Source organism: Macaca nemestrina, chromosome 17 (assembly GCF_043159975.1).
Source record: "Macaca nemestrina isolate mMacNem1 chromosome 17, mMacNem.hap1, whole genome shotgun sequence".
Taxonomy (NCBI): Eukaryota; Metazoa; Chordata; class Mammalia; order Primates; family Cercopithecidae; genus Macaca; species Macaca nemestrina.
The window spans coordinates 4,822,032-4,847,687 of NC_092141.1; the positions used below are offsets into that span (position 1 = coordinate 4,822,032).

Below are 25,656 nucleotides of genomic sequence, written 5' to 3' on the forward strand. Positions count from 1 at the left end.
GGAGCACCGTGAACTTCATCCTGTCACTCACAGCTCCTGTTTGATCACTAGACTGTAAGCTCCCCGAGGGCAGAGCATGCACCTGCTTCCCTACTGGATCTAGCAGGCACTCCATCAGTATTTCTTTTTTTTTTGAGACGGAGTCTCGCTCTGCCGCCCAGGCTGGAGTGCAGTGGCCGGATCTCAGCTCACTGCAGGCTCCGCCTCCCGGGTTCATGCAATTCTCCTGCCTCAGCCTCCCCAGTAGCTGGGACTACAGGCGCCCGCCACCTCGCCCGGCTAGTTTTTTGTATTTTTTAGTAGAGACGGGGTTTCACCGTGTCAGCCAGGATGGTCTCGATCTCCTGACCTCGTGATCCGCCCGCCTCGGCCTCCCAAAGTGCTGGGATTACAGGCTTGAGCCACCGCGCCCGGCCCAGTATTTCTTTTTTGAGACAGAGTCTCGCTCTGTTGCCCAGGCTGGAGTGCAGTAACGCGATCTTGGCTCACTGCAAGTTCCGCCTCCCGGGTTCACGCCATTCTCCTGCCTCAGCCTCCCAAGTAGCTGGGACTACAGGCGCCCGCCACCGTGCCTGGCTAATTTTTTTGTATTTTTAGTAGAGACGGGGTTTCACCATGTTAGCCAGGATGGTCTCGATCTCCTGACCTCGTCATCTGCCCACCTTGGCCTCCCAGAGTGCTGGGATTACAGGCGTGAGCCACCGCGCCTGGCCTCCATCAGTATTTCTCAATGGATGGCTTGTACTGCTGAGTCGACAGGTTGTTTGGTGCCAGGGAAATACAGGAGGAGTGGAATGAAAGAGTGAGTGGTTCGGCCCAAACTCCTGAGGGTTAAGTGCTTTTACTTTCAGAATTAATCAGGTGCCGTTGAATTTCTTTCCAGTGGGACCTTCTTACCCAAGATGGCTTCAATTCCAGTCACCAGAGAGTTTTGAGAACCAGTGGGAGGGGTTCCTGGGCAGCAGGGCTCTGGTCCCATCGGGATTTGTTTATTCAGCTGATGTTAATAAATGAAGCTGAAGGTAACAAGCTGTCACTTAGCCTCTCCAGGCTGGACCAGAACTGCCATTGGTTAAGTTTCAGATTTCAGCCCCAAAGTACAGTGTCACCACCTTGGATGAAGGATATTAATTAGTGTCATGAGGGAGATCACAGTCTCATTCCCTTCCATCACTAGCACGAGGCTGAAAAAAAAAGAAAATCAAATTCAGTTAGAACAGAGACGTGCTGAGAAGCTGGGCCAGAGACCCTGCGGGGAACCTGCCGTTGTTTGTCAAAAAACGAGGCCAACGAAGAAGAAGCCAACCACGCCTCCCACTCCACTCGCTTTGGAACCCACAGAATGCTCAACAGGGCAGCACCTTTCAATTAATAAGACACTCAGATTCCAGCCTGGTGCAGTTAAGCGAACTGGATTAACCACGCGGCACGTGGCAGAGCCACAGTGCACCACGGCTCCTGCTGCCGAGGAAAATGCAGGCTCCTTGGCCGCTCGGGGCTGTGCGTCCGACGTGAGCAGCCTCGGGGCAGAGACGGATTCTGTTCATGTCCGTCCACTCTGCCATCCCAGGCCTCAGGCTTCTGTTCACCTGACCATGGCAGCGTTGTTCTGCCTGCCCGTGAAAATCACTCCAACCGTCGTGGTTACCATTGTGTTGCACGTTGTCAAATTTGGGGAACATCACCTCCCAGGCCCCTTAAAGCACTCTAATAAGGGCTTTGACAAAACACAAGCATTATTATGAATATAATAATAATCAGGATTAGTTGACTGTCCTGGCGGTTTCTGGTCTGCAGAGGGTTAACAAGGATGACAATAATGTTGCCCCCTGGGTTGGGTTTCTCATCTGCTTTATCAGGCCCACCCCCTACTCGGGACTGATTCTCCACATCCCAGATTCCTGTTCCCCACCCCCACCGCACCAAGGGCAAGAGAAAAACCCAAAGTTCTTCTCAGAACCTTGTCCCCTGCCCCCTACTCCCCTGACTGCAGTTTTCCTGTTAGCCAAGGAATTTCGTTCCACAGATCTGTTGGCTTCTTTCTGTTGCTTTAGCCAGCAGGCTTACCCTGACCCGAGGAGGGTGACTAAGGGGAAACAGAGTGTTTTTCAGCCAGCGGCCATCACAGTTGCTGTATCAAGTATCTTTTCCAGGCAGTGGATTTCATGACCGGCGTGTCTTTATTCGGGAAAATTAACGCACTTAATTTAGAGGGATGGACTTCCTTACCAGGAACGTTCCCCCCCTCATATGTCCCCCGTGCCACCTGCCAGATCATCTACAGTGACAGCAACCACCATTTTTATCCTGGAGAGACCGTGAAAGCTAAGCCAGGAGGTCTGGCTTCTAGTCCGCACTCCACCTTGTAACGAACGTGAGACCTCACAGAGCCAGCTTTCTCCTTTGCAGTGGGCATGAGCCCGGGAGGATGGGGGAGGGGGTTAGTGGGCGTCTGAGACTCGGGGAGCTGCAGTCGTCCTTGGTGGGAGATCACAAGGTGAATTGATCGTGTGAGTCCGAGCACGCTCTCGGGCCAGAGACACCAAGGAGAAGGCACAGAGGGGAAAGAGGACTGGGTTGGGGGATTTCCTAAAATCGCACTTGCCAGGCTGGGCGCGGTGGCTCACGCCTGTAATCCAAGCACTTTGGGAGACTGAGGCGGGCAGATCACGAGGTCAGGAGTTCGAGACCAGCCTGGCCAACGTGGTGAAACCCCGACTCAACTAAAAATACAAAAAAATTAGCCGGGCGTGGTGGCGCGCGCCTATAATCCCAGCTACTCAGGAGGCTGAGGCAGAAAAAAGACTTGAACCCGGGAGGCAGAGGTTGCACTGAGGTGAGATCGCACCATTGCACTCTAGCCTGGGTGACAAAAGCAAAACTCCGTCATGCACACACACAAAAATTGCACTTGCTATAGGGATGGGGCTATTTTTCATTTTTTAACTTTTTAAATTTTTGTGGGTTTTTTTTTTTTTTTTTGGGATGGAGTTCTGCTCTTGTCACCCAGGCTGGAGTGCAATGGCACAACCTAGGCTCACTGCAACCTCCGCCTCCCGGGTTCAAGTACGTCTCCTGCCTCGGTCTCCCGAGTAGCTGGGATTACAGGCACCCACGACCAAACCTGGCTAATTTTTTGTATTTTTAGTGGAGGTGGGGTTTCACCATGTTGGCCAGGCTGGTCTCCAACTCCTGACCTCAGATGATCTAGCCTTTGAGATGACTCTAGCCCCAACCACCGAGTGGGACCTGCCTATCTGAGCCCAGTCAACTGCCAGGCTCACCAGAGCTGATAATAATCAATGATTGTTGTTTTATGTCTGTAAGTTGAGGTTGGTTCAGCAACAGGTGATGGGAACATTGTTCCAACGTGGTCTCCTCATCTCATTGGACTGCAGCTTCATCCCTCCGGTTGCTCAGGCCATCTTTGATTTATCTCTTTCTTTCATACCTCACATTCTATATGTCAAGGAATATTTGGTTCTGCCTTCTAAATATCCAGAATCCAATTGCTTCTCACCACCTCCAGTGCTTCCACCCTGGTCCAAGCCATCATCATCCAATGGGGCCATCCGTATGGTCTTTCCCCTGGATCACTGTGGTGGCCTTCTGACTGCAGTAGCATCCTACTTCTACCTAGTCCCTCCTACCATTTATTCTCAACACATAGGCAGAATTATCTTGCCAACATGTAAGTCAGATCATGTCACTCTTTGGCACAAAACATGGCAGCAGCTCCCACCTTGCTCAGAGTCAATGCCTCAGTCCTTACGATGTCCTGACCGTTCTTGTCTCTCTGACCTCATTGTCTAGTCTTCTCCCCCCTCCAGTTCTGCTGTAGCTCCACTCTCCTTGCTAGTCCCTGAATGCATCGGCTCACTTCTACTTCAGGCCCTTTGCATGAGCTATGCTCTTCATTTATTTCCTGGAATTTATCATTACTTTTTCTTTGTCATTTGCCTACTATTCTATGTGGCAATTGCTCATTTTTTTTCCCCAAGTGCTTTCATGTTTCTGGATACTATTTTCCATATCCTCAAACATGCCATTTTCTTTGATTCCTTGGGTGTCTCACTCCTGGTGCCTGCCATCCTGCTCCGCTCTGGACTGGTAGCTCTCTATATAGTTCTCTATCCACTATCATCCTGGCATTTGTCTTCACTACTGTTCAGCATTGAATCCCATGACTTCTAGTTCCACATTATTTTTCTTAGTTTAGTTCCTCGTTTTGTTGGTGCACATCCTGCAGTAGCTACTTAAGAGAGGACATACATGTGAGGTAAAATTTGAGTCCTTGCATGCCTGAGATGCTTTTATTCCACCTTCCTATTTCATTGATCATCTGGTTACAAGTATTCTCGGCTGAAAATCATTTTCACACAGAAGCTTGAAGGCATTGTTTTCTTTCAGTGTGGCTATAGAAGTCCAAGACTGACACCTGATCTTCTGTATGTTTTTTTTCTCTCAGGGAGCTTTAGAAATCTTTATTCTGGGTATTCTGAAATCTGTGATGACCTTGGGGTGGGCATTTAGTCGGGCCTCTCAATCTGGAGACTCACATCTTTCAATTCTGTGAAGTGGTATTATTTTTACTGTCACTCTCTCTCCTCTGTGTTCTCCTTAGAGAATTCTTATTAGCTGGAAATTGGACTTCCTAGAGTGGTCCTCATTCTTAGATTTTTTCAATTATCATTCTTTTTAAATCTCTGTTTATTTTTGTTCTACTTTATCTTCCACCAAACTTGCTTTTGAATATGTTAATCTTACCCTTCTTTGGAACAATTTCCAAAATTTCATTTTTGTTTTTTCATTAATTCCTTTAAAAGTGACATTCAAAATAGAGAATAAAGCATCTAACTCTTGTTTAATGGATATAACATCTTATTTTGCTTTTCTGAAGAAATTACTTATCAAGTTTTTTTCACTTTTTTCTCCTTCCATCATCTCTGCTTTCCCCAAATTTCTTTTTCCTATTTGTCTGGATCCCTCTCTTCCAAGTTGGAGGCTGTCTTTAAACATTTGGTGATCCTGGGCTGCCTGTTCCTGTCTAAGTGTGACTCACTAAAGACATGAATGGGAACTCTGAGGGAGTGGGTGAGGCTTGTCCATAGAAGGACCTACGACAAGGTCATTGGACAGCAAACTGCTCCCTTCCTTGCCTCCTTCCTTCCTTCCTTCCTTCCTTCCTTCCTTCCTTCCTTCCTTCCTTCCCTCCTTCCTTCCTTCCTTCCTTCCTCCCTCCCTTCCTTCCTTCCTTCCTTCCTCTCGTCTTTTCTTTTCTTTTCTTTTCTTTTCTTTTGATGGAGTTTCACTCTTGTTGCCCAGGCTGGAGTGCAATGGCGCCATCTCTCACTGCAGCCTCTGCCTCCTTGGTTCAAGTGATTCTCCTGCCTCAGCCTCCCGAGTAGCTGGGATTACAGACATGTCCCACCACTCCAGGCTAATTTTTTTTTTTTTTTTTAGTAGAGATGGGGCTTCACCATGTTGGTCAGGCTGGTCTCGAAGTCATTACCTCAGGTGATCCACCTGCCTTGGCCTCCCAAAGTGTTGGGATTACAGGCGTGAGTCACTGAGCCCAGCCCAAACTGGCTTTCAAATTGGGGCGGGACTCCAAGATGTCAGAATGTGGAGGTCTTTCCTCTGGAGCCATTCAGTTATCCAGAGAGAACGTGTCAAATCTTTTACTGGCAGTGAGGGTGGGGAGGTGTGCAACGGGTGGCTGGAGAGAGCTGGGGTGTGCCTGCTATAAGAGGAGGAAGGGGGTCCATCCTCCCCCTACACAGGCCACATAACCCCCCTGTTTTTAGTCCCATGCCTCATGCCCACCTTCTGTAGATTTGGATCTCCCCATCCTCAGCACCTAGAGTTCTACAAGACCAAGCCCCTTTCTTCTTGTTAGTTTCCTCGTCTGCAGGGAGCCAGGTAGTGATCTCCAGCTCTGCCAAGTCAGCTCCTGCTCCTCTCCCTCTTCCAGATATTTGCGGGACTCTCTCATCCATATTCGTCTCTTCCCTCACTTTATCCCATTATGAGTTTATATATTCTTGATTCCTTTATTGCCATTTCAGTGCAGTTTTGGAAGGGAGAAGTGAGCAATCTTCCTCGCTGACTCAGAAGTGGGCTGCATTTTAAAAACAAAGTCGGCTGCATTGGTCAAAGATGAGGGTTTAGGAAAACCAATTTGTGTGCAAGACGTACTTTTTCGCAGATACACGTGTGCGTGCCTTATGTGATGAAACTCCTTTGAGAGGGGCCAGCCCGTGAAATCCCCGGATGGTGAACACAGGACCCACCTCAGTGAGTTGCTATGAGGATTAAATGAGCTAATACAAGTAAAATGCTTAGCACAGGGCCTGGCATTTGAGTTCTCAAGGAATTCTCAAGGGATAGCAGTGATGATTATTCCGATAGTTTCAGGATGAACTTGACTAAGGGCTCTGGGGATTTAGGAGAAATTCTGTCCATCCTCTTCTGTGCCCTGAAGGAGGAAGGACCTTCTGCAGGCTTCTCCTGGGAACCCCACCGGCCTGTGGATCTCAGAGCTCTCTGGAGTTTGCGAAGGCAGTGGGGAAATCCCTCTGGTCTTGGCCACTCTGACACTGCATAATCGGCATAACTGGGGCATCCCAGCTCAGCCTGGAATGTTCTTGTTTCTTGGCATGAACCTGTCTTTTTGCAAACACAGTCACTTTGTGTCTGGCCCATCAGCCCTCTTCCAAAGGTTTCTTCTACCCAGTACTGCCAAACACACCGTTTTCAACGTTAAAGTCACTCTTTAATTTGTAACAAAGATATATGGGTTCTAGTTCTGTCTTTGCCACCAATTGCCTAGAAATAGCTCAAACTCGGGATCTAGATTTGATCTGCCCAGTTTGAATCCCGACTTTGCCATCGATGAGCCGTGTCCCACGGGCAAGCACTCAGTCCTCTATGGGCCTGGTTTCCTCGTCTATCAAATGAAGATAATAATAGTTCCTAACTCATAGAGCTATCATGGGGCTGAAAAAAATAATCCATGTAACGCGCCCAGCCTGGTACTCAGAGTTCAGATAAAGCTAGCTGTAAGGATTACTATCTTTCCCAATTTAAACTCTCCCGCAAACTTCATAGCTCCAGGCACAACTGGAGGTGAGGACTCAGGCATATGAAGCTTTTCCAGGGGCTGAGGCAGAGGAAATGTGATCTCCTGGATTTCGTTTGTAGCTTCTACTAGACCACATAGCAACCGGGCAACATAGCAACGAACGAAAGCAATTCCATTTAGTTCCAAGTCAAGCAACTTACTTTTTTAAAAGTATGTCATTCCAACCTGAAAAAACCAATCTCCTTAGTAGTTTTCATGTCATAGAGACAAACACTTTATGGTAAAAATGCTATTTGATTTTGTTTCTGCTCAAAGCAGTTCTCATCACAATTTTTTTTTTTTTTTTTTTTTTTTTTTTGAGACAGAGTTTCACTCTTGTTGCCCAGGCTGGAGTGCAATGGTGCGATCTCGGCTCACCACAACCTCCGCCTCCTGGGTTCAAGCGATTCTCCTGCCTCAGTCTCCCGAGTAACTGTGATTTCAGGCGTGCGCCACGTCCCACTAATTTTTTTGTATTTTTAGTAGAGACAGGGTTTCTCTATATTGGTCAGGCTGGTCTCGAACTCCCAACCTCAGGTGATCCGCCCGCCTCAGCCTCCCAAAGTGCTGGGGTTATAGGCGTGAGCCACTGTGCCGGGTGCTCATCACAAATTTTAAAACTGATCACAGATTTTTTCATCTGCTCTTCCAAGCCTACTGTTTTATAAACGAGTTACTATACTGCCCTCTCGTGGAACATAATGATTTCTTTGAGTCAAAGTCCTTGCTTAGATTTTTTTTTTCTTTCTTTTTGAGACTGAGTCTCACTCTGTCACCCAGACTGGAGTGCAGTGGTACAATCTCAGTTCACTGCAAACGCCGCCTCCCAGGTTCAAGCAATTCTTCTGCCTCAGCCTCCTGAGTAGCTGGGATTACAGGCACCTACCACCACACCCAACTAATTTATGTATTTTTAGTAGAGACGGGGGTTTCACCAAGTTGGCCAGGCTGGTCTCGAACTCCTGACCTCAAGTGATCCGCCTGCCTCGGCCTCCCAAGGTGCTGGGATTACAGGCGTGAGCCACTGCGCCCAGCCGTCCTCACTTAGATTTGAAATAGGACTCCCATTTATAATTTATTATTGATAGTATTAGGTTCATCAGAAAGTATGCTTTATCCACATATTTCACGAAACTCTTTTAAAAATGAATTATTCTTTCATTTTCAATTGTTCGAACTTGGAGGCTTAATGTTCACTGATTCTATCTTCCTACAGCGATTCTACCCAGTGGGTATGTCAATCCTGCTCCTCGAGCTTCCTCTGGGTTCAGAGGCTACTCATAAATTAGTCCACAGCAATTGAGGCACAGTGGGGAGAGCAGGCCACAGACCACAGGCCAATTGTTCTGCAGGGTTTGCGGTTAGAACTCAAGGAAACTGTCTGAAAGCCTCCTTTGTGCCAGTCGCTGTCCAGCCTCACCCCAGCTAGAGGTGCTGATGATCCTAAAGAGGATCAGAACATGCCACCCCCAAAATACGCTACCTGGGAAGAAAGACATTTCGAGCTGTAGGCAATGAAGAAACAATAGATGCAGTAAAAGTTCTCCGCCCGCCCTTATCTGCCTAAATGCAGGACCTAAATTTTGCTTTGAGGAAGTTGCCCCCCTGTACCCGGAAGAAGGACAGTGACTCTTATCACCGGTGACGGGAGTTGCATTGAGAAGAGTCTGCATAAACCAACAAATGGAAGAGAGATAACTCTTCTCGTCCATTCATTTCTCCCATATATTCCTAAACACTTTCGCACGGTTTACTACCCCGGAAGCCCAAACATTCTTTTCTTTATCCAGTCACTTCTCTATAACCCATCACCCTTTGCTCAAATAGTATTTAATTTCTCAGGTCTAAACACTTACTGGAGTTTTCTACTTCTTTTTGTGAAGCTGCTGTGCCTAAAATCTTAACATCAATAAAATTTGTATCCTTTTTCTCTTGTGAATCTGTGTTCTGTCAGTTTAATTTGCAGATACCCAGGAATAGAACCTAAGACAGTATGGGACAAATGTTTCCTCCCCTCTAATCCCAGGCGTGGAGTTGGTCGGCGGAGGGGCGGGACGTGGGTCAGCAGCCTTCATGCCCTTTTCCCAGAGAGCTTCTTGCAGTTGGTTTGGCTCTTGGACGTTACTCACCCGCTTCAGCAACCGCAGCTGCTGTGCCCGACAAATGGCAAAAGACAAGACACCAACCACACAAAGATCCCAGTGCGCAGGTTCCCTGCCTCATCTTGACTTTCAAGTGCCTTTATGTGCCTATGCAATGTTGCAATGTTAATCCTCGAGGGCGAAATCCAAGCTGGTTTATCCGCAGAGCTACCAGGGCCCGTGGTGATGGTGAGCAACGAGGCACAAATTTCTTCTCCTACAATACAAAGGATCTGTTCAACACACTTGCAGTCACAGTACAAACAGCTATTCTGTGTTAGATCAGCAAAGGAAACCAGTCCCAGTGCAAAGACAATTTTAGATCTATGTCCTGTTTCCTGTGGAAGCGCAAAACCAAAGGGGAGCCCACTGGTAGGACAGAGCAAGCACCTGTGAAGGTGCAGCCTGTTTTAAACTTAAGTTCTGATTCAGCAGGTTTGCAGCGGGTCCTGCGAATCTATCTGTTAACAAGCATCCCCAATCCCAGCACTTTGGGAGGCCGAGATGGGCGGATCACAAGGTCAGGAGATCGAGACCATCCTGGCTAACACTGTAAAACCCCCTCTCTACTAAAAAATACAAAAAACTAGCCGGGCGAGGTGGCGGGCGCCTGTAGTCCCAGCTACTCGGGAGGCTGAGGCAGGAGAATGGCGTGAACCCGGGAGGCGGAGCTTGCAGTGAGCTGAGATCCGGCCACTGCACTCCAGCCTGGGCGACAGAGCGAGACTCCGTCTCAAAAAAAAAACCAAAAAAAACAACAAAAACAAACAAACAAAAAAAAAACAAGCATCCCCTACGGGAGGGGTTCTGATGCAGAGTGTAGGAGGGTTGCCTGTATTCTGAGAAACACTGGATGGTGTCTGCCAAGATTCAATAGCAGACATTATTACAATTATTGGGAGACACAGGCTGTGCCAAATAGTAAAACAAAAATAAATATATTTACATTTCCCAGGGTTTGGCCCAATCAGACTGCTTGGCTCACATAAATCCCAGCGCATAGGCATTTGCAAACAATAAGCATATGTTTAGCATCCTAAACTCTACTTTTAAATAACACATTAAGGAACAGTCATGATTTATGCAATTAGTAAGTCCACAATTAACACCGAAGACTATTAACAATAATTAACACATAATTTTTACTATGCTATACTAATTTTAAAATACCTTTCACAACTCAAGGGATCTGGCAGTTTTTCAAATTTTTCTAGAAGGCCTGGCTTACACCAGCATCCATGACCATCTTCCTTTCTTGGAAACTGGACCTTCAGATCTTATTCATGTGTTTGATAATTTCATCATAAAGAACAAAGACAACTGTGATGTGCAGACATACTCTGCCATAGCATAGAATTGTTCTTTGTAAAAGTTTGTTCGATACAAACTTTATATGAAAAAAAATTGCCCTTCAAGGGAAAAAAAAAAAAAAAAAACCTCAAAAGCTTTTCATAGAAGTCCCTGGTATTTGTATTGGGAAATACAAACCAGGTGAAACACACGGTTTTAATTTTTTTGCTCATTAATTTAAAAAAAAAGATTACTGAGTGCCTATTTTGTTTCAGGTACTCTTCCCAGTATTGGCCTAGCACCAGCCTTAAAGCAACCTTCGGTGAACATAATATATACTGATTACATATTACATACTTCCCGGCGGGGCGCGGTGGCTCAAGCCTGTAATCCCAGCACTTTGGGAGGCCGAGACGGGCGGATCACGAGGTCAGGAGATCGAGACCATCCTGGCTAACACGGTGAAACCCCGTCTCTACTAAAAATACAAAAAACTAGCCGGGCGAGGTGGCGGGCGCCTGTAGTCCCAGCTACTCGGGAGGCTGAGGCAGGAGAATGGCGTGAACCCGGGAGGCGGAGCTTGCAGTGAGCTGAGATCCGGCCACTGCACTCCAGCCCGGGCTACAGAGCAAGACTCCGTCTCAAAAAAAAAAAAAAAAAAAAAAATTACATACTTCCCTATTGACTAATATAACTAATGGAATAGTTCACTTCAAAAGAAATGATTTTCCTGGGCATCATTTTAGCAGAAGTTCTGCTTCCTTTTCTTTCATGCATAGAAAATGTGTTTTCTCCTAATGCAGAGGGGCGGGGATGCTTTTTCTGCCCCAGTGAGTGGCCAGGAGAAAATTGCTTTCTCTTTGTATATGAACTCAAGGGCCAACATTATTCTAGCAACAGTAGGACAGGTGGCAAAAGTGTTCTTGTGTCCTAGTTGCTGCTATTAGAAAGTTCAGGCAACTAGAAAGTTGCCTGAGGTCATGCCCTGCAAGTTATGTACCTTACATAATGAGGCACTGGAGAGAGAGCCAAAAATTCCCAATCAAAAATACACAAGCTAGGTGCAGTGGCTCTTACTTGTCATCCCAGCATTTGGGAGGACAAGGTGGGAGGATTGCTTGAGCCCAGGAGGTTGAGGCTGATGTGAGCCCTGATGGCACCACTGCACTCAGCCTAGGCAACAGAGGAAGACTCTGTCTCATTTAAAACAAAATATGCAAACGTCAGTGTGTTTTGATGTCTTTCTTCAAATCACTTAGCAGGATTCATGCCCTTTTCATTTACATTAGATGCTTGAGACAGTTTTCAAGGGAAATATTATTATTATTATTATTGAGACGGAGTTTCTCTCTTGTTACCCAGGCTGGAGTGCAACGGCATGATCTCGGCGCACTGCAGCCTCCACCTCCCGAGTTCAAGCAATTCTGCCTCAGCCTCCCCAGTAGCTGGGAGTACAGGCATGCACCACCATGCCACGCCCAGCTAATTTTGTATTTTTAGTATAGACGGGGTTTCTCCATGTTGGTCAGGCTGGTCTTGAACTCCCGACCTCAGGTGATCCGCCCGCCTTGGCCTCCCAAAGTGCTGGGGTTACAGGCGTGAGCCACCTCACCCGGTCAGGAAATATTATCTTTGAAGTCTTTTTTTTTTTTTTTTTTTGAGACGGAGTCTCGCTCTGTCGCCCAGGCTGGAGTGCAGTGGCCGGATCTCAGCTCACTGCAAGCTCCGCCTCCCGGGTTCACGCCATTCTCCTGCCTCAGCCTCCCGAGTAGCTGGGACTACAGGCGCCCACCACCTCGCCCGGCTATTTTTTTGTATTTTTTTTAGTAGAGACGGGGTTTCACCGTGTTAGCCAGGATGGTCTCGATCTCCTGACCTCGTGATCTACCCGTCTCGGCCTCCCAAAGTGCTGGGATTACAGGCTTGAGCCACCGCGCCCGGCCTATCTTTGAAGTCTTAAATCCAAAATTGCTTTCAAGGTGAATAAAAGGATTTTAAAAGATTGTAACAATTTTATTCCTGTGATGATCACTGAGTGTAAATTCTTCATTCTCTATCAGGAAATCCATCTAAGACTTCCATAGAAGTGAAAAAATATATAGTTTTTTAGTCTGTGATTAAGGGGAAATATTTCATGGGATGAGAACTGGATACAGGCTGGGCGCAGTGGCTCACGCCTGGAATCCTAGCCCTTTCGGAGGCCGAGGCAGGTGGATCACCTGAGGTTGACAGTTCAAGACCAGCCTGGTCAACATGATGAAATCCCATCTCTACTAAAAATACAAAAAATTAGATGGGTGTGGTGGCGGGCACCTGTAATCCCAGGTATGCAGGAGGCTGAGGCAGGAGAACCCGGGAAGCAGAGGTATCAGTGAGCCGAGATTGCGCCACTGCACTACTGCCTGGGCAACAAAGTAAGACTCCGTCTGAAAAAAAAAAAAATCGGACCAAGCATCGTCAGTATGTCTTCTGTAGAATTAAACAGAATCAGAGACAAGAAGCAACTTTATTCACATTATAAATGAAACACTTTTGTTTTGTGTATACTGTTAGCTTCTGTTTTAAAATACTCACAGATGATCATATTAAGAAATAAAGGCCAGGCGCAGTGGCTCACACCTGTAATCCCAGCACTTTGGGAGGCCAAGGGGGTGGATCACCTGAGGTCAGGAGATCGAGACCAGCTTGGCCAACCCAGTGAAACCTTGTCTCTACTAAAAATACAAAAAATTTAGCCAGGCATCGTGGCGGGTGCCTGTAATCCCAGCTACTCGGGAAGCTGAGGCAGGAGAATTGCTTGAACCCAGGAGACGGAGGTTGCAGTGAGCAGAGATCACACCACTGCACTCCAGCCTGGGTGGCAGAGCGAGACTCCATCTCGAAAAAATAAAAAAGAAATAAAACTTCCAAGTTTATTTTCCCCAAGTTGTAACATGATCCAGAAGTTGAAATTCATTGAATCCCTTGTTGTACTCATTATGGTAATAATGAGATGTTTCCTTCTTCCAGTTAATTATATTAACGTGGAGCTTGCCAACTGGTGAACTGCAGATGGGTTAAGACACGGATGCCTCAGGCCGAAGCCCTAAGGCCAAGTATCTCCAGCCAGGAGCAGCTTCCTCAGTTCAACCAGCTGACTTTTGTTTAGTATTTTCTGCCTGAGCCATGAAATGAAAATCTTCAAACATTCTTGGGACTCACGATGTTAATAGTTTGCTTTGTAGAGTGTCTGGCTTCAGGACACAAGTTAAATCCTATACAGTTAGAAGAGAATTTCTTTTTAATTTTAAAAAATTTTTAGGCTGGGCACGGCAGTTCGCGCCTGTGATCCCAGCACTTTGGGAGGCTGAGGTGGGCAGATCACCTGAGGTCAGGAGTTCGAGACCAGCCTGGCCAACATGGTGAAACCCCATCTCTACTAAAAATACAAAAAACTTAGTTGGGCATGGTAGCGGGTGCCTGTAATCCCAGCTACGTGGGAGGCTGAGGCAGGACAATTGCTTGAACTTGGGAGGCGAAGGTTGCAGTGAGCCGAGATCACACCATTACACACCAGCCTGGGCAGCAACAGCGAGACTCTGTCTCAAAAAAAAAAAAAAAAAATTAAAAATTTTAAATTCTTTACCACATCAAGCATATGAACCCAGAAACATTTTTTGAAGCTCTATATTCTTTTGCCAATATTTTATTTAAAATACTTTAGTCCTAGTTCTTTTCCATCTTTAGTGTAAAATAACTTTTTGTTATTGTTAAACTCAATTTGGGTTCAAAATCCTATTTCCAGCTTAGGAAATAGGGTGAGGACCCATCTCTATAAAAAATTAAAAAAATATTATCTGGGCATGATGGCATGAGCCTGTAGTTCCAGCCACTTGGGAGGCTGAGGAGGGAGGATCATTTGAGCCCAGGAGGCTGAGGCTGCAGTGAGCCATGGTGATGGCGCCACTGTACTCCAGCTTGGGTGTCAAAGTGAGACTCTGTCTTAACAACAACAAAATCATATTTGATTCATAAAAGGTGTGGAGTAATACGTATTATCCCCTTATTCTAGCCTTGAAATGGTTTATATAATTGTGCCTATTTACCCTATAGATCTGAATGAAGAACGAAGAAGAGCGGGAGGAAGGAAGATAGGAAAGGAGGGAGGAAGGAAAAAGGAGTAAGGCCCCAGGTGATGCCTCTAGAGTAAAATGTGTTCACTGGGTGCAGAGACCATGAAAAGGTGGCCCTTGAGGGAGGGTGGGACATGGGAAGAGTGTGGGGCTTGGGAGGGCAGGACTGTAGCCACCAAGGGGTCAGCTTGTGGCTTGGGTGAGGGGGGCTGAAGTAACCAAAGGCTGGCGACGCTCAGATGGCCACACTGTTTTCCACCAGGCTGGGCCGCAGGTACTCATACGGCATGTCCAGCTTTGCATTCCGGTTCTCGATTTCCTTATCCAGGGCAGCCAGCTCCTCCCTGAACTTCTTCAGCACAGCCTTAGGCTCAGGGCCCGAAAAATACTCCTCCTCATGCTGGCCCACAGCCACCTGGGAGGGAGAGGAAAAAGCGGCTGGGAGCCTTATGACCCCCAGTCTGGGATGCCGCACGTCCCCACAGCTGCCTCCTTCCTCAGGGCCCTGGGCACTCGGCTCTCACCATAATGGGCTGGCGTCTGCCCAGCTGCCAAGTGATGGACATCTGCAGAGAAGCCTGGTGGAAGTTGGGCAGCGTTGCCATCACTGTCTCCAGCGTTGCATCCTTGGTGGTCGGCGGGGGCAGCCGCATCGTGCAGGGTGCATTAGGGACCCAAGTGTACCAGTCCAGCTAAGGAAGGGCAGGGATCCAGAGTCAGTGCCTGCTAAGCAGGAAAGCCTTGTGTCCCACCTGCACACAGACCCCTCCCTCACTCCAGGCCCCAAATTCCCAGGTAAGTACCTGGCCCAGGTGCACAGAGGAGTGTTGGCCGGTGCAGGTGAAGATACACATGGTGACAAAGTGGCAAACCTGATCCCGAGACTGTAAAGAGACAGGAAACCCTGCAGGGGGTGAGGAGAGTTAGAAGCTGGGAAGGCAGGAGTAGAGCAGAGAGAGGAGAACAAGGCGGGGTGAGAAAGAGCGGCAGGAGCGCTCAGTAACTCTTACGGGAATTACCACGACAGCAGGTTGGGGTGGCGGAGTGGGGAGCTCTGCTGGGGGGTCCCACTCAGTGGGGTGCTGCCGCTGACTCACACTGGCTCACAAGAGTCAGTCAATGACGTTAGGTGTTAAGCAAAAGCTGGTCAGCATCACCTTGGTGGCCACAGTAGAAATATTTATACCACGGAAATGTGCAAAAGCTACAAATCAGGACGGTTCTTCCCAAGAGTCAGTTGTTAAACATGTATGAGCAGCCACTGGTCCCGCTGCATCTGGCACCTAGGGGTTCTCAGCGTGCAGGACGGGGACCTGTCTCTAGGTGAGAGGCAGTGGAATCTGAGAAGGCCTTTGGAGTTCTCATAGGTGTTGAAATGCTTCTGGGAGATTTCATGAAGCACAGGAGATTCTGGGGAGGTCTCTTGGGTTTTGTGTCTGAGATCTCAGGGCAGGGGCTCCTCCTACCTCGGTCCTGGCCCCCTTGCAGCCCGATTTCAGTGATCTCTCGACACCAGGTCTGCAGCTCTGGGTCATCTTTCACAGCCACGTCTGTCTTATAGTGGAGACTCACGATTCCTTCCACATACCTACCAACCAACGGAGCAGGGCCAGTTAGCTGAAGCCAACTTCTGGGCTCAGGTGATCCTCCTGCAGCCTCCCGAAGTGCTGGGATTACAGGTGTGAGCCACTGAGCTCAGCCTTATAATTTTTACACCTCGTTGAATGAGCCTCGATTTTACAGAAGAGGAAACAGATAATCAGAGAGGCTGGATGCTTTGCCTGAGGTCACACAGCTTACAAACAGCAGAACCAGGATTCACATCCAAGCCTATCTGCCCTGGAATCCCATGAATTTCCTCTCTGTTGTTGCATGTCGCCTCCTGATTAACAGCCACAGCACTCCGACCCTGATTCTCTTCCTCTGCACACTCCCTGAATCCCTAGCACCAAGGGCCAGTCATGTTTCTTCATTTGACCCTGTTTCTATCAACCATTCCACCTTGCACGCCCTCCCTCCGCAGCTACTCTCGTGTGGGAAGGAGGCTGAGCCGCTGAGCTTCTCCAGGATCCCTCATTTGGAGGCCAGCCTAGGCAACACGGAGAAACCTTATCTCTACAAAAGCACAGGCCCCCAACCAGACGCAGACCTCCCGCTCTCCTAGACGTCTTCTCCACCCAAACTTGCACCCCCACTGGCCTTGCCCCTTGCCTCACCGAAAGATGATTTCCCAGAGCCGCAGTGCATCTTGGGCATAGAAGGAAGACTTCACTCCTAGGAGCCCCCGGTCAGCCAAGTCATCAGGGGGACAGAAGGAGCTATAGGTTAGAAAGCCTCCAGCTCGCCTGAGCAGCTCCACGTGGCCTCCCCCACCAGTGCTCACCACCTGAGGAGCGAGGATGAGCGGGGTCAGGCAAATCGACCTGCCCTGAATCCAGAGCTGGAAAGAAGAGTGGCCCAGAATCTCCCTTTCTCTTCCCATACCTGGTCAAAAACTCCCATGTCAGAGACCAGCCCAGTCCTGGCCCGGACGTTAATTTCCAGGGTGTATCGCAGGTGAGGAATGATAAGCTAGACGGAGAAACACAGGGAAGGGCAAAGTCAGAGGAGAGCTGCAGCAGAGCCCTGCAGGAAACAGGGGCCGACAAGCAGGAAAGGCACCAGGTCTTCAGAAAAAGCACAGACGTAAAGTTTAGTGGCCTCTCAACAGCGAGTTTTCAGAAGTACCATTCGACCCAGCAATGCCATTACCGGATATATACCTCCCAAAATATAAATCGCCCCACTATAAAGGCACATACATGCTCATGTATGTTCATCACAGCACTACTCACAATAGCAAAGACATGGAATCAACCTAAATGCCCATCAACAATAGACTGGGTAAAGAAAATGTGATACACTACGTAAAGAAAATGATACACACTATGGAATACTATGCAGCCATGAAAAAGAACAAGATCGTGTTCTCTGCAGCAACATGGATGGAGCTGGAGGCCATAATCCTAAGTGGACTAACACAGGAACAGAAAGCCAAATATGGCATGTTCTCAGTTATAAGTGAGAGCTAAACATTGAGTATACATGGACACAAATAAGGGAACCAGCATCTATTTGTGGGCGGAGGGTGGAAGGAGGGAGGGGATCCAAAAACTACCTATCGGGTACCACGCTTATTACCCGGTGACAAAATAATCTGTACACCAAGCCACGGTGTACAGAACAAACCGGCCCATGTACCCTTGAACGTAAAATTAAAGTTAAAAAGAAATACATAAAAATAAACCACTGAGTTTTCAGTTGATTTGCATCGAGTATTTGCATTCCGCAAACCAGACTTAGTGCTTTATGATAATTGAAAGAAATCATTCTTTCGTTGTTGTTGTTTTGTTTTGTTTTGAGATGGAGTCTCGCTCTGTTGCCCAGGCTGAAGTGCAGTGGTGTGATCTCAGCTCACCGCAACCGCTGCCTTCCAGGTTCACGCGATTCTTGTGCCTCAGCCTCCTGAGTAACTGGGATTACAGGCATGAACCACCGCGCCTGGCCTCTTTTTCTTTTCATATTTTTTCATAGGTCTAGACCAAGATTTCTCAACTTTTTTTTTTAACCACCTACTAAATAACCTTTGGAGATATTTTTTCCTAATCTCACTCCACCTCATTAAATAGTGGTACTACATATATACTGTATATCTATGTATTGCATTATATCTGTGCTTTATATAGATATATATCACATTATATCTGTGCTATATAAAATAATAAGATTTGGCTAGCCACAGCAGCTCACGCCTGTAATCCCAACACTTTGGGAGGCCGAGGTGGGCAGATCACCTCGGAGTTTGAGACCAGCCTGACCAACATGGCAAAACCTCGTCTCTACTAAAAATACAAAAATTAGCCAGGCATGGTGGCAGGCGCCTGCAATCCCAGCTACTTGGGAGGCTGAGGCAGAAGAATCACTTGAACCCAGGAGGCAGAGGTTGTAATGAGCCAAGATCATGACACTGCACTCCAGCCTGGGCAGCAAAATAAATAAATAAATAATAATAATAATAATAATATTTTTCACACACATTTTCCAGCCATCTTCACCCCTTGGAGGACATTGTTGCCCCTACTGAGAATGGATGGTCTAATCACTGCCTCCCTCCAGAGCCTGGTCTCCTCCCTCTCCCCTTCATCCATTACGCTCGCCTTTTTCAGTTCTTTAAAGAAGACAAGCTTGGACCGGGCGCGGTGGCTCACGCCTGTAATCCCAGCACTTTGGGAGACCGAGGCAAGGGGATCATCTGAGGTCAGACATTCGAGACCAGCCCGGCCAACATGGTGAAATCCTGTCTCTATTAAAAATACAAAAAAAACTAGCCAGGCGTGGTGGTGCGTGACTGTAATCCCAGCTACTGGGGAGGCTGAAGTGGGAGAATTGCTTAAACCCCGGAGTCAGAGGTTGCAATGAGCTGAGATCACACCACTGCATCCCAGCCTGTGCAACAAAGGGAGACTCCATCTCAAAAAAAAAAAAAAAAAAACAAAAAAAAACCAGTGACTGTCTGGAAAAGATCTTTTTAATGTTATTTGCATGGGTTCCTCTTGTTGGACGGAATCCTTGGTCATTTGCATGTACTGTGCTTTATATATAAAAAGAGTAAGATTTTTTCCACCACTTTCCCCAGGTGGGAGGTGATATCCCCTTTGAAAATGCATGGCCAGCCCTGCTCGTTCTCTGTTGCTCTCACATTGTCCATTCATTGTTTCTCTCCATACCGGAGACCTCACAGAAAGGGAGCCTCCAGAGGTGGGAACGTGCCCTGGGGTAGGCAGGAGAGAAGGGGATAAGGTGTTACCTTGAAGATAGGATGTATGGACGGCAGGCACCTCATGGTGGCCACAGCAATGACCTCAGCCATCAAGTGTCCCCTCAGAAGATGAGACTGCAGCTCATGGAGCTGGAAGTCAGAGCTGCGCACCCAGCATTTGGCCAGAAGCCAGACCATTGGAGGATCCGTGGGCAAGAAAAGTGGAGGTGGCGGGGATCCTGCGCTGGGTAGTTGGAGCTGGAGCAGGGACAAGGTGTGGGGAGAGAAGGCATGAGTGCTGGGCACTCAGCAATCTGACCCCCGCCCCCTTGCATGTTAACCTTGCCGTTCGTCCTCCAAACGTGTTTCGCTTTCCCCATCTCACTGCTCCCACTCCCTACAGCTCCCATTTCCTCCCCTCCCCTTCCTACCCGCTCGGTGCATTAGCACCCTGCAAGCTGCTTTGCCTCCAGCATTCTGCAGAAACGCTCTTCTGGTGCCTCCTCCAGCCTCCACTTCCCCTTTCAGTCCCCGCAGTGTGGAAAAGATTCAAACCACCTGCTTCCTTCATCCCACACTGTTTTTCGAAATCTAATCTTCTAGCCCCACTTCTACACAAATGACTGAATCTCTTGTTCTCAGCTGCCTGCTGGACAATTTAAATGTCTTCCATTACCTCAACATTGGCCAGACAAAAGTCTCCCGGGGCACCCTGTTCTCTTTATTGGTGCTATTTCTGCAGGCACCTGGCCTGGCTCCCCTTTCCCCTCTCCTTGATCTCCCTCTGCACTTGCATCCACCTGTCCTCTCCATCCTGATAATCACCACCCACATCTGAGCTCCCCTCCTCCTGGGGTCAGTGCTGGAGCACATTGCCCCAGCCCCCCTCTCCAACCCACCCTAAACACCACTGCCCACACCGTGTGCCCATAGCACGTTTCGTCACAGCCTTCTCCAGCTTCCCACCTCATACTCCTTAGCCTGGCTTAGTCTGGCCCCAGTGCAACAGTCCCCTAGGAATCTCCTGACTCCTCTACCTCAGCCTCTGCCCAGTCTGTCTTGCCCCTGAGGACCAGTCCTTTCTCTCCCTCCTGCTTGTCTGAGACCTGGCCCTCCTCCAAGGCTCATGACATCCCACCTCCCCTGATCCCTCCTGGGCTATCTCTGTCCACTTCCTCAGTCCCAGAGTCTGCAGACTGGCCCCAAGTGTCTCTCAGCTACACTGCAAGGCCTTCGAATCAGAGACTTGGCGCATTTTCTCCTTTGGGGTCTCCCCGGTGCTCTAGCCCAGTGCCTTTGCAGATGGTGCTCAGTGAATTTCGATAAGGGGCTGAGCTAAGAAGGCTGGAGACTGGGAGCAGAAATCTTGAGTCCTCTCACCTGGATGACCATGGGCAAGAGTTTCCCATCAGGCTGCAGTTTCAGCATGACCAGAGGGGCAGCCAGGTACTGCTGGCTACAGAGAATGACGTTGGCCTTGATCCCATCCAGCAGGGAGAAGTCAGCTTCAAACAGTGTGCCTCCCTGAGTGGGGGAAGAGGTCAAGGGCTGCTATCAGCATAAAGCATCTTCTTCCTACTCTGATTCCTCCAAGGGGGCAGAGAGAGAGAGAGAGAGGAGCTAACTTGTCTCCATCACCTACTTTTTCCAGGTAATGGATCATGTGCTTATTGCCTCATATCATTTTTGTTGTTGTTGTTTTGAATCAGGGTCTTACTCTGTTGCCCAGGCTGGAGTGCCGTGGCAGGATCACCACGGCTCACTGCAGCCTTGACTTCCTTAGGCCCGGGTGATCCTCCCACCTCAGCCTCCAAATAGGTGGGACTACAGGTGCATGCCACTGCACCAAAAATTACAGATGCTAATTTTTGTGCTTTTGTAGAGACAGGGTTTCTCCATGTTGCCTAGGCTGGCCTCCAACTTCTGGGCTCAGGTGATCCTCCTGCAGCCTCCTGAAGTGCTGGGATTACAGGTGTGAGCCACTGAGCTCAGCCTTATAACACCTAGTTGAATGAGCCTCGATTTTACAGAAGAGGAAACAGATAATCAGAGAGGCTGGATGCTTTGCCTGAGGTCACACAGCTTACAAATAGCAGAACCAGGATTCACATCCAAGCCTATCTGCCCTGGAATCCCATGAATTTCCTCTCTGTTGTTCCATGTCGCCTCCTGATTAACAGCCACAGCAGTCTGACCCTGATTCTCTTCCTCTGCACACTCCCTGAATCCCTAGCACCAAGGGCCAGTCACGTTTCTTCATTTGACCCTGTTTCTATCAACCATTCCACCTTGCACGCCCTCCCTCCGCAGCTACTCTCGTGTGGGAAGGAGGCCGAGCCACTGAGCTTCTCCAGGATCCCTCAGGACCTCTCCTGCAGAATCCGGCCTTGCTGGCTGGCAGCAAGCCCGGCCCAGAGTGGTCCCGCAGCAGCATCATTGACGCTAGCCCACCCCACTGCACTGTTGAGCCTCCTCGGGGCTCTGATGTCCGTACCTCCAGCTCCTTCTCCAGCTGGGCCTGCAGTTCCTCCATGCCTGGAGGGAACACGAGGCGGGCAGGAAGGTGAGCGGAGCGCCTCAGCAACATGGGGTTGGCGCCATTAAGAAACTGGTACCCAAATAAGGCATCTTCCTTCCAGGAGTCCCGCACGCGCTCTGGGGAAGGCAGTTGTTTAGCAAGTTGTGGGATCTGAGCTCTTGGTCCTTCCAACCCCACCAACCATGCCCCTTGACTCCAGCCCACCAGTGGGACCCAGGTCTCTGGTCTCCCCATGCTGCTGCTTTCAATTCCCCTGGGTTGGGTGGGATCTGGGGGTAAGGGTCCTGGGAGACATATCGGGGAGGGGGGACTGACCTGCCAGCTTGCTCTGGCCACACCAGAAAATCCGTTTGAAGTCATCCAGATCCTTCCAGCGAGTCAGAACATTTAAAGAGTCTTTGATAGCAAGGTCCGCCAGCCTTCAGGGCAGGATGGGGCAAAGGGTTTGAGCATCATTCTGAGACTCCAACATGGCGACCACAGGCACCGATCTTGGGCCAGTCCAGTGCAGTGCAGCCCATAAGCCCCTTGGCTTCCACTAGACCAGGACACCTCCCTCTCACCCAGCCTCCCCTTGCTCTCACCCCTTGGCCAGTGAAGCCTCAAAGTCAACTCTCTTGTCTTCCAGAAATCGCTCATCCACAGGGAGGTCACTTAGTTTCGTCCCAGCCACATTCAGAATTAACCCATCCTTCCAGTTTCCCCACCTGTGGGGCGGGAAGGAAATCAGGCGTGGGTGCTGGAAGAAGCAGCAGCTCACGTGGGGTCAGGGGAGGAGGGCTCACCGGTACAGCTTCCTTCTCTCTTCCAGCTCCTCTTCCCGGTGTTTCTGGAACAGGCCCTGAGGGTCTTCGCCCACAGTGCGGCCTAGAAGGACAGGGGAGGGCTTGGCCAGTGACTTTTTCTGAGATCCTCTTCTCGCCCCTGCCGGGAGAGCCTCATCACCCCGTCCTTCTGTGTGGCCTCTCCCCGCTCAGCATCATGCCCCTTCCCCAGGCTCCAGCCACTCTGTGCCAGCTGCAGCCACCGCCCCTTCGACACCCCCAAAGACCCCGGCCCTCCAGGTTCCAGCACCTCCACCCTGCGCTCTCTTCTCCACATGCGCATCCCCCCAGCTTCTCTCGCACCCCAGAGGCCTTCTGACACCCCCAACCCCGCGCTCACCGGTGCCTTCGGGCAGGCTCAGGACGCCGTCGCCCTCCACCCAGCGGTAACAAGGGAACCGGACCTCGTCCCCTGCTCCGGGGCCCTGCACGGAGATCCAGTTGCAGAACCAGGCGTCGTCCTGAAGGAGGTGCCGTTTGCGCAGCTTCACAAACAGCAGCGGCCCCAGGTACTCGGGCACTTCCACCTTGACTTCTGTCTCCTGCGGGCGACATTAGAGGCTCAGCCCCGGCGGGGACTGGCGGGAGGGGCACCTGGCTGAGCTCTGCTCCCTCCAGCGCCCACGCCCTTCCTTGGAGGCTCTGAGAGGAGGAGACGTATCAGGGTCGGGGGACTGAGCCAGAGAGAGAGAGGGACAGCGCCGAGCAGGTGGCCTCAGGACTCCGTTCTGAGGGGACGGGGACGGCAGGTGGGAAGGTCCGCACCTGCTCTCACTTTCTCCTCTCTGTGGTCGTTGACTGTGCCAAGCGCTGGGCTGGGCGCTGGGAACCCGGAGCCGCGCCCTGGACGAGCGCACTGTGGAGCCGGGACGCGCTGGTGGCAATTCCCGCTGTGCGACCACCCCCTGCCCCCACCCCGCCCAAGGCTGAGGACCTGCAGGGGCCCCACGGGCCTGGGGACAACCTTCCCGGAGACCTGGAGGCGGAGAGGGCTCAGCCAGGGAGAGTGAGAGAAAGGGAAGGCAGGGGAAAGGCGCGCCGGGCAGAGCGAGCAGCGGGGATGGGAGGGCGCGCAGCACCTTGGAGCTGGAGCTCAGAGCCCAGGTGTGGGGAGTCGGCAGGTCCGGAGGCTCTCGAAGGTGGCGCCAAGGGCTTTGGATTTGGTCCCGAGAACAAGCGGGAGCCATTCGAATGTGTTAAGCAGGGGGAGTGAATTAGGGAGAAATCATTCTGGCTTCAGAAGGGCTTGCAGCAGAGGCGGCGAGGCCGCTGGAGGTTTGAAATGGCTTTTACAATGGAGAAAGCGGAGGACCTACGACGGCTCTGGCGACCAGTTTCCAGACACCAGAGCTGTGTGGAATGAGGGGCGCCCAGGGGCATCCCCTTTATTCCAAGGAGATGGAGTAGCGGAAACATTTATTGAGTGTTTACTGTGTGTCACCAACTGCCCACCACAGGGAGGAAAAAAGGGAGGAGGGAGCGCCTTTCCACCTTCCGTGCCCCGTCCCCTCACCATGGAGTCGCGGGGCAACCCGCTCCGTGCGCATTTTCTCTCTTTCTGGCTCCCTTCGCCCCGCTTTCTCGGAAGCTCGGAGCACGGGCGTGGGGGTGCGGGGAGCAGGGCTCCGCAGGTTCAAGGAGACGCGGGCGGTCGGTGGCGGGGCGGATATTGGGCTGGGACGCGGGAGATGCTCAGGGTCTAGAACTGACTGCGCCGGATTCTTGTTTAGAGGGAGGTGAAGGGAGGGAGGAGGCGCGGGAGACACCGGGGGAGGCAGGAGGAGAGGGCTGGGAGGTGGGAACATGCCCTCGTTCGGGCATGTTCCTTTGACGTTCCCTGAGACAGACATCCGGATTTGGGGATCTGGGAGAGGGCTAGAGCAGAGATGGGAATTCGGGGTTTCGCGGAAGAAAAAACGTAACAGGACCGGGTAGAACACCAGGTAGATATGACATGAGATATGACAGGAGGTGGGTCGGGAAATTGAGAGCGTTCTCCTGCCTTGACTCCCCATCCCTTCCCTCTCATCACCAACTCCACCCCAGGTGATAAAGCCCGAAAGGTCAGAGATCCAACAGCGCTAGCGGTTGAAACGTTTTTTTAAGATTGAGAAAGCGGGAGGACCGACGGCCGCTCCGGTGTCCGCTGAGTTTCCAGACAAGGGAGCTCTGTGCAGCGAGGGGCGCACAGGAGGGTGCCCTCAATTCCAAGGAGATCGGGTAGCGGCAACGTTTATTGAGCGCTTACTGGGTGCCACCAACTGCCCTAAAGCCCCCCACCCCTGCGGCCTCCGTGCGCTGTCTTTGAGCCCAGTGTGCGCGCCCTCGGCAAAGAGAATGGGCCAGAGGCCGACGGGGGTGCGTGGCCTCCCGGGTATTTGACTGACTCGGAGCCAGGCGCGCAGCCCACCCCGCCCGGCTCTGGGGAGCTCACCTTGCCCCGTGCGGGCCACAGTCGCTTCCCGAGCGCCGCCTCCCCGTGCTGGCCTACCAGCCACAGCTGCACCTGGTTCTTGGAACCCGCATGGAGCGAGGCCCCCGTGGACAAGCGGATGCGGTAGAGACCCATCTTGCTCAAAGACGTTTCGCTCCTTCTGGTGGGGAAGAAGGGTGGACCAGCTAAATAACCCAGCCTGAGACCCCGCCCTCTTGGAGGTCGCTTGGGGTCGGAATGTGGGTGGCAGGTCTCCAATCAACTCCGCCTACCTCTGGGGCCCCCAGCTCCAAGGAGCAGAGCTTCAAAGGGCAGAATTCAGCCCCAGTCCAAAAGGCGGTGTCCTGGCGAGAGCAGGGAGTGGAAACTACTATCTTGACGGGAGGGAGAAGAAG

The 25,656-nt window shown here is 50.3% G+C and overlaps 1 protein-coding gene across 2 annotated transcripts; it reads right to left on the minus strand.

Moving 5' to 3' along the window:
• Positions 1-543: 543 nt before the first annotated feature.
• Positions 544-25,421, minus strand: LOC105472240 (arachidonate 15-lipoxygenase). Of its 2 annotated transcripts, XM_071082182.1 has the most exons (16): positions 25,262-25,421; positions 23,168-23,369; positions 22,789-22,870; positions 22,588-22,710; positions 22,319-22,422; positions 21,959-22,119; positions 20,845-20,988; positions 19,513-19,722; positions 17,151-17,237; positions 16,883-17,052; positions 16,133-16,254; positions 15,470-15,570; positions 15,191-15,358; positions 12,868-15,081; positions 9,253-9,481; positions 544-1,184 (listed from the first exon to the last, which is right to left on the minus strand). In XM_071082182.1, exons 1-14 carry the CDS (start codon positions 25,394-25,396, stop codon positions 14,902-14,904), a joined length of 1,989 nt encoding a protein of 662 aa, XP_070938283.1. In that variant the 5' UTR covers positions 25,397-25,421; the 3' UTR covers positions 544-1,184; positions 9,253-9,481; positions 12,868-14,901. The 2 variants fall into 2 exon arrangements, with proteins under 2 accessions (XP_070938283.1, XP_011723602.2); XM_011725300.3 differs by lacking the exon at positions 544-1,184 and having other exon boundaries at positions 8,206-9,481.
• Positions 25,422-25,656: the final 235 nt, after the last annotated feature.